The sequence below is a fragment of the Haliotis rufescens genome, unplaced genomic scaffold (genome assembly GCF_023055435.1).
Source record: "Haliotis rufescens isolate VD_foot unplaced genomic scaffold, xgHalRufe1.0.p SCAF_10, whole genome shotgun sequence".
Lineage (NCBI taxonomy): Eukaryota > Metazoa > Mollusca > Gastropoda > Lepetellida > Haliotidae > Haliotis > Haliotis rufescens.
This window is the reverse complement of record NW_025963780.1, coordinates 31,262,136-31,279,106: the sequence shown is the minus strand read 5'-3', so window position 1 is coordinate 31,279,106 and position 16,971 is coordinate 31,262,136. Positions and strand designations below refer to the sequence as shown.

The 16,971-nt window shown below is 41.4% G+C and overlaps 1 protein-coding gene across 1 annotated transcript in view; it reads left to right on the top strand.

The window, feature by feature from the left end:
* LOC124135118 overlaps positions 1-16,971 on the top strand; it is a 90,838-nt gene that overhangs the window by 64,781 nt on the left and 9,086 nt on the right. Inside the window, exons 27-34 of the mRNA XM_048389482.1 lie at positions 8,098-8,205; positions 8,441-8,671; positions 9,509-9,739; positions 9,978-10,208; positions 11,042-11,272; positions 11,513-11,743; positions 11,980-12,210; positions 12,366-12,596. Coding sequence (XP_048245439.1) covers positions 8,098-8,205; positions 8,441-8,671; positions 9,509-9,739; positions 9,978-10,208; positions 11,042-11,272; positions 11,513-11,743; positions 11,980-12,210; positions 12,366-12,596 — 1,725 coding nt within the window. The remainder of the gene's footprint in view (positions 1-8,097; positions 8,206-8,440; positions 8,672-9,508; positions 9,740-9,977; positions 10,209-11,041; positions 11,273-11,512; positions 11,744-11,979; positions 12,211-12,365; positions 12,597-16,971) is intronic.

Below are 16,971 nucleotides of genomic sequence, written 5' to 3'. Positions count from 1 at the left end.
TATAAAAAAAACACGATACTTCCACAAGAAAGTGTGATGGCAAATGATCATGTGACTGTCATCGTGGAGTTTGGCAAGGTTGACGGAATGCCCGTTTATAATTTGAAAATAAGTTGCTGATTTGCTAATCGAATACGCAGGGCTGCTTCACAATATTTTGTTGATACGCACAATTTTTATTTTTGTAGCTTATCTGTAATGTTTGTTGCGTATTTGGATTTTATTTTACTGTGTATTTCTGCGTTTCTGATGCGTATTTTACGCAGATCCGCAGCTTATCTGGAGCTCTGTCACCTCAACACACACGCACGCCCACGATACATGTAGACACTAACACACACACATGCTAATTTCCATATGTTCAAGTGTGTGTTAACAAAATATCGGGAAACAATGAGGTAGAAAGGTGCAGTCTAATTAGTGTGATGTAAACTGAAGGAGAGCTTCAGCTGGAAGCTGTTAGGAGGATATCGGGTTACTGTGGTATTAACCCTTGGAAGGTCGGGTCAATCTGACTTAATGAGGTCACATGCGTTTATTCCACACCTACCTCCTCCAGTTTGTCACATGGTGAGCCGACCCACGAGACTGGGCTCACGAGGCAAAGTCACATGTTGGAACAATTGCTTATACTGCAAATTTAACACTAGCAACTCAGGCTTGTCTGAATAACTATCGGGAATATCATATGATACAGTGTGTCCTAGCTGATAGCTAGGGTAGATAGGGTCGCTTAAGATGATCTATATCTGGACACTAAGATGTCCACAATCCATGCTATCAACTGTGCAGCTGACACAAAGAAAGTTCACAGGAATTGGGATTGATTTTGTGCACTGATTCTTTATCAGAGACTTTGATATGGAGAGGCTATTTCAGGTCAAATATGATGTACATTTTTCTCAGGAAAAGGGGGGCGGTCAGGTAGCCTAGTGGTTAAAGCGTTCGCTCGTCACGCGGAAGACCCGGGTTCGATTCCCGACATGGGTACAATGTGTGAAGCCCATTTCTGGTGTCCCCCGTCATGATATTGCTGGAATATTGCTAAAAGCGGCGTAAAACCCCACTCACTCACTCACTCACTCACTCACTCACTCACTCACTCACTCACTCACTCACTCACTCACTCACTCACTCACTCACTCACTCACTCACTCACTCAGGAAAAGGCAATTGGTTTGTGGGTAAGGTGTTCACTTGGCACGGTGAAGGCCTGAGTTCAATTCTCTACATGGGTACAATGTGTGAAGTCCTTGCTTGTTGTCCCCAGTCATGATATTGTTGGAGCACATTCACTCATTTACAAATACACCCACCTGCTAGCTTGCTCACTCACTCACTCACTCACTCACTCACTCACTCACTCACTCACTCACTCACTCACTCACTCACTCACCACATAATCTTTGAATATACAAAAGTAACCCAAACGTGAAACACTGAGGTTTCTATTGATCAGCAAGGGCTAAGAGCATGTGATACTAATGTTGTGCCAGAAAACTATGAATGTTGGTTAGATTCCCTGTCCATTCGCCCTGACTATATTTCTAGTGTTTTCAGCACCATACCCCTACTCGTGGGTTTCACTGTAATAGGTAAATGTCTGAGACCTGCATCACTCGAGGGGCACCTCCCACATGGTGTTGACACCCGTATCAATCAGTCCATGCTGCTGTATTACGCAGCCACAAAATGAAAATTGTGTGGTCAATGTTTGTAGATTCTGCAACTTCAATCTTCGATTCCCGACATGGGTACACTGTGTGAAGCCCATTTCTTTTGTCCCCCGGCTGTGATATTGCTGGAATAATGGTAAAAGCCGCGTAAACCAACTCACTCACTCAGTAACACTATTTCGCAAACTTTTAAGCCCATTTTTCAAGAATTTGCAACTGTTTGACTTATGGCAGGTATTTTTATGATAAACTTATCCATTGCTAGAATAGCCTTTTGAAGTGAATCAGGCAATCAACCATGAACACATACAGACATACACTTTCAGTGAGCCATAATACAAATGTCAACTTTACTTCAAAGGAAAATAAATATCTTTTTACACATTTAAAACCAGCTTTCAACCCACATGTTCAAATTCTGCAGTGTATTTGACGAATTCTGCAGCTGATAAATGCAAAATTCTGTACAATTTCTGCACAAAATGTGATTTTTCTGCAAGACAGTTACATTTCTGCACCGAGTTGGTATTTCTGCAAAATGTTCCTCAACCACAGAATACAGTGGGGACTGATCAATGGCTTTATCCAATGTAGAAAACTGACAATGGAAGGTTTGTTATACAAATCCAGCTCTTGGAGCTGCAATATTACAGCATTAAGCAACAAACGCCCTCATCCATCTTTCAAGTGATGAAAACAGCCAAAGCTTGTTTGATCTATACAATGGGCCTTTCTCCACTTCATAAACTTCATTGACTTTATGCATGATAGATGCACTGTCCTTGGATTTATCGAAATATGCTCAGAGGTCGATATTTGACCCTTAGTCGGCAGCAAATGTCAATAAAAGTTCCCAAATTGGATTAAAAAAATTCCAATTCATGTTAATATATTATTACCTAATGTTATTGCTTTTTAGAGGTGACTTGTAGTTTAATGACTTTAAAGGCTTTAATGCTTTGCTGATATTGTTTTATTGAATGCAGTGTCAAAATACCTCTAAACTTACAAAAATAAGAACTTTCCGAATATCCAAAGTTAAAGCAAAATAACCTTTTTCCTTCAAATTGGCTGCCAAGGGCACTTAGCATACCTGTCAACTCTCACGCATCTCGCGTGAGTCTCACACATTTATCACCTATGTCATGCTCACACGCAAGGTTGGGAAATTCTCACGCATTCATATAAATGTAGATAAAAATATTTTGAAACGCTTTTCTCTTTCGATTTATCGCGATTGCAACCAACACACTCTCTAAGGCCATTAAAATGGTCTTAAAATCATTCAGTTTTCGCTGGGGGGGGGGCTTAGCCCTGGACCCAGCGGGGCAGGCAGCCCCTGCACCCTGGCTTCTCACTCATTTAGGGGCGGTCGGTAGCCTAGTGGTTAAAGCGTTCGCTCGTCACGTCGAACACCCGGTTTCGATTCCCGACATGGGTACAATGTGTGAAGCTCATTTCTGGTGTCCCCCGCCGTGATATTGCTGGAATATTGCTCAAAGCGGCGTAAAATCAAACTCACTCACTCACTCTCACTCATTTAGACATCCAGGGGTTGACAGCTATGACTTAGGTTGGAATCCAAGGCATATCTCAGACCTCCATGGTACTTTGGCAGAGTATTGTATGAAACAATATACAAGAGATACACCATTACATAGTTTCACCATGTTGAATTACAGTAACGTCCAAACCTGCACATTTTAGTTCTTTTTAATACGAATCAATTTCGTAATCTGATAATGTGAACTTTGGCAGTAGATATCTGATACCTGGGATGTCAGCTGACCTAGATGATAACTCTATACCATCCACCTGTTGGTTAGTAACACATATATCACCTCATAGGCAGGACTGGGCCACATCGTTTTCAGTCATCATGGGGAAGGTTGTGGTATTAGCGCTGCTGGCTGTTGTGACTATATCGACAGTAAGTACACTGTTACTAGGTGATAACATATTTGTGGTCACACATTGGTGTTACTGTAGCTCTAATGATAACCCTATATTCAAGGACATGAACAGGTAGTATCTTGTGTCAAGGTAAATGCCTGATAAGGTCTCTTCTTGGTTTTTGGATGATCTAATAAAGACAAAAACGAGAAGGGTGAGTTGTGTGTACAATAAGACACTGCCGGGAGAACAAACCATGAGGGTCGACGCCCAAATGGGTTATTCTCCCTGCAGTGTTTTATTGTTCGATAAACAATGACCATGAGTAGTTTATTTCTTATGTGCGATATCAACATTATGTACAGCTTCTTTACGGATGTTAATCAAATTTATAAGCTTTAGAAATATTTACCCCTATTTAAATAAGGATGACTCCCTAAATACATTCCAATTTTCAGGGATATCAGACAGGGGGCATTAAGTTTGGTATTTCCTGAATATTTCTGAACAAACATCAAAACTATGGAAAATTAGTACCGTATTCGACGTAATAGGCGCCCAGGGCGCTCTCAAAATTTGAAATAGGGGGCTCTTATTAGAATAAGATTTTGGAGAAAAAAATACACAGAAAGATTGTAAATTTCGTGGTTTATGCTGACAGCCTGAAATGATACAAAATAAAAGTCTGTGTGTATTATACACAACAGATATACTTACCCAGAATTTAATTGCCCATAAATAAGGTCGCATATAACACACGAGTGCGTATTATACACGAATAAATAAGTCACTGTGTACATTGATCAATCGGAAGGGGTGCTAATTGGGATTGTTCACTAGCCAATATATTAGCAATATCGCCGTGGGCGCTTATTTAAGAGCGGGGCGCTTATTACGTTGAATACGGTATGTCTTATGTTCTTAGATGTTCTCACTACTCCCACAAAAATAGCATCGTCCAATTAACTCGACATCAGTTGAAAGGGGATGTGACCCTAGGATCCGGGGTTGAATAGGTCTTCAGCAACCCATGCTTGCTGTACATGGTGACTATGCTTGTCATGAGAGGCAACTAACGGGATCGGGTGGTCAGGCTCGCTGACTTGGTTGATGCATGTTATCGTATCCCAATTGCAGGGATTGATGCTCATGCTATCAATCACTGGATTGTCTGGTCCAGACTCGATTATTTACAGACAGCCGTCATATAGCTGGAATATTGTTGAGTACAGCGTTAAACAACAAACAAAATTAAAAAATTAAAGGGTATCTTTGAAAATTTCCAAAAGTCATGTCATGATGGAAAAATGTGTTATCGTGAATTAAGCAACACCTCTTTCTTCTTGTTTTTTGGGTGATTTATCTCGTGGCTATCTTATATTGAGTAAGAAGTTGACTTTGTTCATTTCAACACTTGTATGTTTTGGACTTATGTCATTGAATGCGAAGGCAAGTGTGAAATGTGTCGAAATTGGGGAGTTAAGGGGTTTTCGGGGATCAGTTTAAAATATTAAAACATAAGTAAGTCTCTTACCAAACATTATTTTCAAAGGAGATGTAAGTAAATTCAATGAGAACATATGATGACAAATATGTGACCTTTTCATCATTAGATATTCACAAGAACTTCGAATTTTATTTTTTTTATTTGATTTTTTCTTGCATTTTAGCTTGTCCCTATATGGCTGAAATAATGCTGATGCAACGTTAAATTTTAACTCACTCACTCTTGCATTTTAGCCATTCTTATGTACTTTCATCATGCCAAAAGTATAATAGAATAGGTCTTCAGCAACCCATGCTTGCTGTAAGAGGCCTGTCGTAAGAGGCCACTAACGGGATTGGGTGGTCAGGCTCGCTGACTTGGTTTCTGTGTGTCAATTGCGTAGATCGATGCCCATGATGTCAATCACTGGATTGTCTGGTCCAGACTTGATTATTTACAGACTGCCATTATATGGCTGGAATATTGCTGAGTGCGAAGCTAAACAATAAACAGACAAACAAACCATACTTGACTGTTACGACATCACACTGCTCTTTGGGACTCGAAAGATATACCATCACAGTTAGAGATAGAAAAGCAACTTTCAGGCTCCCAGTCATCCATAATAACTTAAGTACACTATCTATCATGTTTTCTTCCCCCCAAAAATATTGAAAACTTTGAATATTGTAACAGCAGCTCTGCATTTTTTTATGTATCATTGGACATATCCTTGTTTCAAAATACCTACAGAAATGTATAAACATGTGGTTATCCATGTGCTGCCTCCTGTGACAAAATGGCCTTAAATAGACTGTTTCAACAAGATCAGTTTTATTGTGATTTGAAACCTCTGACAAATCAGAATCAAGTATTTACCAAATTATTGTCAGTATGCTCAATAAATACTTAAAACACATTGTTTGTCTTGATCGCTTGTGTAATACACTACAAATACCTATCCCAAGGTCAGTAAAGGTTGATTCTTTATGTTGAATAATGCTCCACTCACCAATATTCCAGCTATATGATGGCGTTCTGATGAGTGAGTGAGTATGGTTTTACGCCACTTTTAGCAATATTCAAGCAATATCACGGCGGGTGTCACCAGAAATGGGCTTCACACATTGTACCCATGTCTGGAATCGAACCCGGGTGTTCGGCGTGACGAGTGAACACTTTAACCACTAGGCTACCCGACCGCCCCTCGTTCAGATGATGATGACCAGACAACCCAGTGATTGACATCATGAGCATCGATCTACATAATTGGTATATGATGACATGCATGAACTAAGTCACCATATCTGGCCTCCCGGTCCTGTTAGTCGCCGCTTCGTAACAACAAGCATGGATCGCTGAAGACCGATTCTAACCCAGATCTTAACCAATTGACAGGACAAAGTTGGTTGCTATGTGAACCGTGAAGGAGGGATGTTGACAGTAATTTGGTTACTATGTGAAGGAGGGATGTTGGCAGGACTTTGGTTGCTATGTGAAGCAGGGATGTTGGCAGGACTTTGGTTGCTATGTGAAGGAGGGATGTTGGCAGGACTTTGGTTGCTATGTGAAGGAGGGATGTTGGCAGGACTTTGATTGCTATGTAAAGGAGGGATGTTGACAGGACTTTGGTTGCTATGTGAAGGAGGGATGTTGGCAGGACTTTGGTTGCTAAGTGAAGGAGGGATGTTGGCAGGACTTTGCTAAGTGCGAAGTGAAGGAGGGATGTTGACAGTACTTTGGTTGCTATGTGAAGGAGGGATGTTGGCAGGACTTTGATTGCTATGTAAAGGAGGAATGTTGGCAGGACTTTGGTTGCTATGTGAACTGTGAAGGAGGGATGATGACAGTACTTTGATTGCTATGTAAAGGAGGGATGTTGACAGGACTTTGGTTGCTATGTGAACTGTGAAGGAGGGATGTTGACAGGACTTTGATTGCTATGTAAAGGAGGGATGTTGACAGTACTTTGGTTGCTATGTGAAGGAGGGATGTTGGCAGGACTTTGATTGCTATGTAAAGGAGGGATGTTGGCAGGACTTTGGTTGCTATGTGAAAGAGGGATGTTGACAGTACTTTGATTGCTATGTAAAGGAGGGATGTTGACAGGACTTTGGTTGCTATGTGAACTGTGAAGGAGGGATGTTGACAGGACTTTGATTGCTATGTAAAGGAGGGATGTTGACAGTACTTTGGTTGCTATGTGAAGGAGGGATGTTGGCAGGACTTTGATTGCTATGTAAAGGAGGGATGTTGGCAGGACTTTGATTGCTATGTGAACTGTGAAGGAGGGATGTTGGCAGGACTTTGGTTGCTATGTGAAAGAGGGATGTTGACAGTACTTTGATTGCTATGTGAAGGAGGGATGTTGGCAGGACTTTGATTGCTATGTAAAGGAGGGATGTTTACAGGATTTTGGTTGCTATGTAAACCATGAAGGAGGGATGTTTACAGGACTTTGATTGCTATGTAAAGGAGGGATGTTGACAGGACACTGATTGCTATGTAAAGGAGGGATGTTGGCAGGACTTTGGTTGCTATGTGAAGGAGGGATGTTGGCAGGACTTTGGTTGCTATGAGAAGGAGGAATGTTGGCAGTACTTTGGTTGCTATGTGAACCGTAAAGGAGGGATGTTGGCAGGACTTTGGTTGCTATGTGAAGGAGGGATGTTGGCAGGACTTTGGTTGCTAAGTGAAGGAGGGATGTTGACAGTACTTTGGTTGCTATGTAAAGGAGGGATGTTGGCAGGACTTTGGTTGCTATGTGAAGGAGGGATGTTGGCAGGACTTTGCTTGCTATGTAAAGGAGGGATGTTGACAGTACTTTGATTGCTATGTAAAGGAGGAATGTTGGCAGGACTTCGATTGCTATGTGAAGGAGGGATGATGGCAGGACTTTGGTGGCTATGTGAAGGACGGGTGTCAGCAGGACTTTGATTGCCATGTAAAGGAGGGATGTTTACAGGATTTTGGTTGCTATGTAAACCATGAAGGAGGGATGTTGACAGGACCATGCTTACAATAGTATTTGCTTTATTGCAGGCTGTCGATGTCAACAATGTAAAGTGTGACTCCACCTCCGAGTGTCTAGATGGAAGCACCTGTTGTAAAATGTCCTCTGGCCAGTGGGGATGCTGTCCTGTGCCACAGGTAAGAAAAATACCTATCAAGGTATGTTCTGCACTCCTTGTCGCCTTCAAACCAGTTCTTGTATGTTTCATCAGAGAGGTAAATTCCTGCAGTCAACTGTGTCCCTTTTGGCTGAATATCCTGCTCCATGACACTGATGTGCTATTTCATATATAAAATCATGTGAAAAGCTCACTCACTGAAAATGCTCTCACTATTTTCAAAGATTAACATGTCAAATTCATTCTTTTTCCAGGCCGTGTGTTGTGCTGATGGATTCCACTGCTGTCCCTCTGGAACAACTTGTAATCAAATATCTGGCAAATGTTATAGTAAGGATGGACTCTCTATCACATGGTTCAGGAAAACTGCAGCGATTGTTAAGAATGTAGAAAATGTAAAGTGTGACTCCACCTCCGAATGTCCAGATGGAAGCACCTGTTGTAAACTGTCCTCTGGCCAGTGGGGATGTTGTCCTCTGCCACAGGTAAGAAAAGCAGTTTTGTACAAACCCATGTGTCAGAAAAGTAATTTTATTCTCAACAGAAGACATATTCTTGATATCACATGGACTTAAAGAGTGTATTGATGGCATCTCTTGTGTTTGTAGCTTCAAAATCGTGACATTTATTGTCTGAATTTTGTTGTGGAAAATGGATTCTACTTCATAAGATTTTGGTCATCACAATAGTAAATACAAGCAACAAAACTCTTTCTATATTCATAAGAAATCTCTGCTAAAAGAAGAGTTGAATGCACGATTCTGAATTCTGACAATGTAATGAGCATGTGTTTATGAATCAGTATCAAATAGTGATTTTCTCGAAAAGGTGAACCCATCCTGCCCTATTGGGGGCACCTTTCATAAACACACACAAAAGCAAGTCAATTTTACCTGAAAAGACACAGGAAGATTTGGTACAAGTCAAAATATAGAATTGAATCAAACCTCATTTTTGTCACTGATGCGTCAGATTTGGAAATGTACTCCACATGTCTACCATGAAACATTTTGAAAGCTTTACTGAGTCTTGAATGTTGATACCTTGATCAAACAACTTTTGAGCCAGAGTCGTATGATGCTCTATTAAAACCTCTTGTAAAGAACACGCTCGATTGTACCTCAAGTGTTGTGAAATGTAGACGCCAAAGGGCTGGAGCTTCTGGAATATTGTTTGACATAAAGGCAAAGTTGATTATTGAAAAGTTGAAGTCATCTCTCTTGTCCATTTCTCCATCTTATCTGAATTTGAAGACATTTCTCCACCTCACCTGGTATAAATGCATTCTGAATGAGTTCATATCGAATTCATTCCGTATCCAGGCTGTGTGTTGTGCTGATGGAATCCACTGCTGTCCCTCTGGAACAACTTGTGATACAGCATCTGGCAAATGTAACAGACAAGATGGACTCTCTATCACATGGTTCAGGAAAACTGCACCGATTGTTAAGAATGTAGAAAATGTAAAGTGTGACTCCACCCACGAATGTCCAGATGGAAGCACCTGTTGTAAACTGTCCTCTGGCCAGTGGGGATGCTGTCCTTTGCCACAGGTGAGAAAAAATACCTATCAAGCTATGTTCTGCATCTCTTTGTCACCTTCAAACCAGTTCTTGTATGTTTCATCAGAGAGATAAATTCCTGCAGTCAACTGTGTCTGTTTTGGCTGAATATCCTGCCCCATGACACTGATGTGCTATTTCCTATATAAAATCATGTGAAAAGCTCACTCACTGAAAATGCTCTCACTATTTTCAAAGATTAACATGTCAAAAATCATTCTGTTTCCAGGCCGTGTGTTGTGCTGATGGAATCCACTGCTGTCCCTCTGGAACAACTTGTGATACAGCATCTGGCAAATGTAACAGACAAGATGGACTCTCTATCACATGGTTCAGGAAAACTGCACCGATTGTTAAGAATGTAGAAAATGTAATGTGTGACTCCAGCCACGAATGTCCAGATGGAAGCACCTGTTGTAAACTGTCCTCTGGCCAGTGGGGATGCTGTCCTCTGCCAAATGTAAGAAAAGCAGTTTTGTACAAACCCATGTGTCAGAAAAGTATTTTTATTCTCAACAGAAGACATATTCTTGATATCACATGGACTTAAAGAGAGTAGCCATGGCATCTCTTGTGTTGGTAGCTTCAAAATCGTGACATTTGTTGTCTCAATTTTGTTGTGGAAAATGGATTCTTCTTCATATAATTTTGTTCATTACAATAATAATATTAAACACTAGCAACAAAACTCTTTCTATATTCATAAGAAATCTCTGCTAAAAGAAGAGTTGATTGCACAATTCCATGTATATCATTAGCATGTGTTTATGAATCACTATCAAATAGTGATTTTCTCGAAAAGGTGAGCGCATCCTGCCCTATTGGTGGCCCCGTCATAAACACACAACAAAAGCAAGTCAAATGTTTCCTGAAAAGACACAGTATCATTTGGTACAAGTCAAAATATGGAATTAAATCAAACATCATTTTTGTCACTGATGCGTCAGATTTGGAAATGTACTCCACATGTCTACCATGAAACATTTTGAAAGCTTTACTGATCCTTGAATGTTGTTACCTTGATCAAACAACTTTTGAGCCAGAGTCGTATTGTGCTCTTTGAAATCCTTTGGAAAGAACATGCTCCATTGTACCTCAAGTGTTGTGAAATGTAGACGCTAAAAGGCCAGAGCTTCTGGAATATTGTTTGACATAAAGACAATGTTCATAATAGCAAAGTTGAAGTCATCTCTCTTGTCCATTTCTCCATCTTATATGAATTTAAAGACATTTCTCCACCTCACCTGGTATATATGCATTGTGAATGAGTTCGTATATTCATTCTGTTTCCAGGCTGTGTGTTGTGCTGATAAAATCCACTGCTGTCCCTCTGGAACAACTTGTGATACAGCATCTGGCAAATGTAACAGACAAGATGGACTCTCTATCACATGGTTCAAGAAGACTGCACCGATTGTTAAGAATGTAGAAAATGTAAAGTGTGACTCCACCTCCGAATGTCCAGACGGAAGCACCTGTTGCAAACTGTCCTCTGGCCAGTGGGGATGCTGTCCTCTGCCACAGGTAAGAAAAATACCTATCAAGCTATGTTCTGCATCTCTTTGTCACCTTCAAACCAGTTCTTGTATGTTTCATCAGAGAGATAAATTCCTGCAATCAGCTGTGTCTCTTTGGGCTGAATATCCTGCCCCATGACACTGATGTGCTTTTTCATATATAAAATCATGTGAAAAGCTCACTTACTGAAAATGCTCTCACTATTTTCAAAGTATAACATGTCAAATTCATTCTGTTTCCATCCAGGCTGTGTGTTGTGCTGATGGAATCCACTGCTGTCCCTCTGGAACAACTTGTGATACAGCATCTGGCAAATGTAACAGACAAGATGGACTCTCTATCACATGGTTCAAGAAGACTGCACCTATTGTTAAGAATGTAGAAAATGTAAAGTGTGACTCCACCTCCGAATGTCCAGACGGAAGCACCTGTTGCAAACTGTCCTCTGGCCAGTGGGGATGCTGTCCTCTGCCACAGGTAAGAAAAATACCTATCAAGCTATGTTCTGCATCTCTTTGTCACCTTCAAACCAGTTCTTGTATGTTTCATCAGAGAGATAAATTCCTGCAATCAACTGTGTCTCTTTGGGCTGAATATCCTGCCCCATGACACTGATGTGCTTTTTCCTATATAAAATCATGTGAAAAGCTCACTTACTGAAAATGCTCTCACTATTTTCAAAGATTAACATGTCAAAATCATTCTGTTTCCAGGCCGTGTGTTGTGCTGATAAAATCCACTGCTGTCCCTCTGGAACAACTTGTGATACAGCATCTGGCAAATGTAACAGACAAGATGGACTCTCTATCACATGGTTCAAGAAGACTGCACCAATTGTTCAAAATGTAGAAAATGTAAAGTGTGACTCCACCTCCGAATGTCCAGATGGAAGCACCTGTTGTAAACTGTCCTCTGGCCAGTGGGGATGTTGTCCTCTGCCACAGGTGAGAAAAGAAAGCACCTAAAATATCAAAACCCATGTAAATGTGTTCTTTATTTACTTACAGGTTTTTATCACGAATGCTTTTCCGAAATATACTTTTTTAATCTGGTATAATCATATGGAACTAAGTTCATATGATATTCATTCTGTTTCTAGGCTGTGTGTTGTGCTGATGAAATCCACTGCTGTCCCTCTGGAACAACTTGTGATACAGCATCTGGCAAATGTAACAGACAAGATGGACTCTCTATCACATGGTTCAAGAAGACTGCACCAATTGTTAAGAATGTAGAAAATGTAATGTGTGACTCCACCTCCGAATGTCCAGATGGAAGCACCTGTTGTAAACTGTCCTCTGGCCAGTGGGGATGTTGTCCTTTGCCACAGGTAAGACAAAATACCCAAGAAAGTAGTTTTTGATTATCTTTAACACCTTCAAACTAGTTCTTGTACATATTTCTTCAGAGAGATAAATGTCTGCGTTCACTTTTTTTTATAAATGTTTTTTTTATTATAATATGCAGTTTTATTTGTTCCCCGACCAGTGTATCCATTTGCATTCCAGTTATCATTCTCAACTCCCTTGGTTGTATACAATCCAAGCTGCTTATGGGCGCTGGAGGGTTTTTACATCCACCTCACATATCATTCCCTGCTTGACACATTTTCAACAAGATCACTTGCCCAGGGTGACACCATACGTTTTTTACACTTTTGTTGCGGGGATATGTACATAATTCTAACGAAGTCTCTACCTCTATTACATCTCTGCCATAAATCCTGTATTTTGCTTCAAACACACCAACTAAAATGCAGAGGCACTTCTTGTAACAAGAAGAAAAGATGTGAGATGTGTCAACACATCAGATAAGATCTTCTCAAGATGGCCGAGGCAACGACAAGGCCAAGAGACGTGAGGCCCCTAAGAAGAAGGTGGAAAACATCACAGCTGAGAAATCGGCTTCCACCCCAGCGCTTCCCTCTCCAGATATCCCATCATCTCCTGTACTCCATCCATAGCCTTCAAGATACTATTGTCAGGATGCAAGAAGACTTACTCTCCTCCCATTATGGATGTCTTCACAACTCCTATGGCTACAGCGTCCACAACATCCACCCAGATCCGATCCAGAGCTGTTTCTGAGCAGACCAACAGGTTGATAACAACACAACCTATATCAGCTACCACGACATTCAACGGAAAATTGGGACACGAGATAGATGAAGTGAGACAAGACGCTGCAGAATGATTCCAAACTTCAACTATCAACTTAGCTGCTGAAGCCCACGGATCATTCAATCCTCCAAAGCGTCCCGAGGACTATAAATCTTCGTCTTCCAAAGAGCCTCCTAAAAAGGAAGGATTCATTCCAACCGAGTCGGGGCTACAACAAGCAACAACCTTCTCAGGATTCTTTTTGCCAGCCAGACTACAAGAAACGATGATACAATCTCCGTGGAAGAACTGGAGGCAGAGGCGAATGCAGATTCTGACTCCCAAAGCATCCCCTATGAGGTTATAGACTCTTTCAACCTGGTTATGTCTGTTGACGGCGATTTATTCCTACCATCTTTCACCGGGACCAGTGGGAGGGCGCCTTCTGTCATATGCCGAAAATTGGAAGCAAGTTACGCCCGACCACTGTATTGTAGACGTCATGACTCATGGGTACAAGCTACATTTCAGGAAACATCCTATCCTGAAGACACACGCCATTGGACGCAGATTTCATCTAGTCAGAGCCAAGTTAGCGGTAGAAGATTCGTCCGTCAGGAAGCTACTAAAGAAGCAAGCCCTTCGGAGTCTAATGGAGACCAACAACACCAAGACTTTTTATTCTCCGGTCTTCTTAGTCCTGAAGAAGAAAACAACCGAAATGAGGATGATTGTCAACCTAAAGACCCTCAACTAAAGATATTTGGTACCGCCGCCAAAGTTCCAGTTGGAATCCATATGGAAGTTACGGTCGACGTTGAAGAAGGGAGACTGGCTTGTCAGCCTAGATTTACAAGATGCCTATCTTCACGTCCCGATACACCCATCCTCACGGAAATATCTACGCTTCGCAATCAATGGCCAACGCTACGAATTTCAAGTCCTACCATTCGGGATAGCAATAGCCCCTTGGCTATTCACCACGATTACAGCGCCAGTCATCAAGTTTGCTCACATCCAGCCAGTTCGAATCCATGGTTACCTGGACGATTTCCAAGCGGTTGACCAAGAGAAAGGTCAACTACATGAGAACATGATATTCTTGGTCCAACTGATAACCTACCTAGGCTTCCTAGTCAATCCTTCCAAGTCCGAGACTACTCCGGTTCAAGACATCATATACATCGGAGCAAGATTCCAGGTAGATGGGATATCTATGCCCACCAGAGGATCGATTGCTTGGTTGACTATCAAGATGATTCAATCACTCTGAAGTCAACCCAGCAAGTCGCTGAGGTGGTGGATGTCTCTTCCAGGCAACTTAATGTCTCTACAGGATATGACCTTCAGAGGAAGGCTGATGCTATGTCCTCTACAGACATGGATCAACTCTATACCAATCTGGCCCAGCAGGGCATGGTTCCCCAGAGTACTAAGACTACTAATGGAGGAACCTATCCAGTTACCTCTTCGTCAAGATCTGCTGCGACAACCCAAGTCCAGCATTTTCAAGCTACCCAGCCTACATCTAACCGCCTGGAAGTTATCACACAGAAGATGCAGACATCGGGATACTCTGAGCTTGCCTCAGAAGCTGTAGCAACATCATGGAGACCTTCATCCTCCCTTATATATGACAACAGATGGGACTCCAAAAAGCCAGGAAAGAGTCTTTCCTCCTAGTCATGCCTACAGCAGCAAGAGTGTCAGAACTACATGCCTTAGACTATTCTAGTCTCACCCATGATCAACACTGGACCTCAATAACTCTAAGATCGCTCCCAGACTTCGTAGCCAAGAATCAATCTACCACGATGGAACCGTTGGGCCATAGACACTATACCGTTCCTGCATTAGGACCAACAGAGGATCACCCAGACAGACTCTTATGTCCCTTCAGAGCTCTCAAGTTCTATCTCGCTGCTACAGACCCACATAGACGCCATCGAAGGAGACTCTTCTTATCTTGTAAGACTTATTCCAACAGGGATATCACAGGTGGTGGGGGAAGGGGGGCAAGGATCCGACACCAGAAGCATCAGAGGGTGAGTTCACCCTTGATTGTTCTGTCTATTATGTGGAGGATTGATTAGAAGCACCCTGAATATCAACTGTCTCCATTAGACCGGAAGTGACGTCATTGCCGGAAGCAAGAATATAACCAGAAGTGACGTCAGCACCGGAAATAGCAGAACAGGGTCCATCTAATCAGGAAATGATGTCTTTGGGTAGAAATAGATCTACAAAAGGGGCAATGACATACCGGAAGTGACGTAATCATAGGTATTAGGGTCACAAGTCCAAATTTAACAAGAAATGACGTCATTAAGTAGAAATAGATTGGAAATGACATCATTATTACGATCAAGATCAGCAAATATAACAGTAAATCTAATGGAAATATTACATATTTGACTGATTCTTGACACATTTCTGATTTTCAAATCTTCAGGGGGAATTTCAGAGGAAAATTATCTCAAGTAGGATTAGAATCAGTAATAATGGTTTCCAGGAGACAATTGCTGTCAATTACACAGGAAGTTACTAGAGGCAGATCCCACTGGGTCCCTCTGGTATATTCTGGCAGAGATGTAATAGTGGTAGAGATTTCGTAAGAATTATCAAACAATAGTTAATTTTGTTAATAATTCTAAGAATACTACGTCTATTACATCCGAAGTACTCCTTCCCACCTCCCCAATTCATCTACCTCAAGTAGACCCGTGAAGATCCGGGTAGAATAGGTCTTCAGCAACAAATGCTTGTCGTAAGAGGCAACTAACGGGATCCCAACTGTGTGGATCGATGCTCATGATAGTAATCACTGGATTGTCTGGTCCATACTTGATTATTTGTAGACTGCAGTCATACAGCTGGAATATTGCTGTGTGCGGCGTAAAACATTATGCAACATATGTTGCTGCCATTATGACATTATGGCCTGGGTAGTTATGAGACTACTTGGCGACAACTAGTTGTGTGTGTAATTGACAGTGAAGAGGATGACTGTTGAAAATCTGAAAATTTTAGTAAGTGTGATTGAAGCCAAAGTACAGGATTTATGGCAGAGATGTAATAGAGGTAGAATTCTTAGAATTATTAACAATGATAACTTTTGTTCTATATTTGTGTTTCCACCATCTGGTCATCTACCATCGGATGAGTGGGTTCCCTTGAATCCACAGGGTGAATGTACTGTACACTAGGGGTAGTGACAACACTGTAAAGACCTGTAAACATGGTTGTCCCAAGGCTGAATAACAACCGAGTCACTACCTGGATACGATCTCAGCACCTGGTACTTGCTAGGCTGCTGCTTTTTACCGCTTTCCCACTCCACTGAATATCCTGCCCCATGACACTGATATGCTCTTTCAAAAATAAAATTGAATGTTGTTACCTTGATCAAACAACTTTTGAGTCAGTGTCGTATGATGCTCTTTGAAATCCTCTTGGAAAGAACACGCTCGATTGTACCTCAAGTGTTGTAAAATGTAGACACCAAAGGGCCAGAGCTTCTGGAATATTGTTTGACATAAAGGCAAAGTTTCATGTTGTAAAGTTGAAGTCATCCTTCTTGTCCATTTCTCCATCTTATCTGCATTA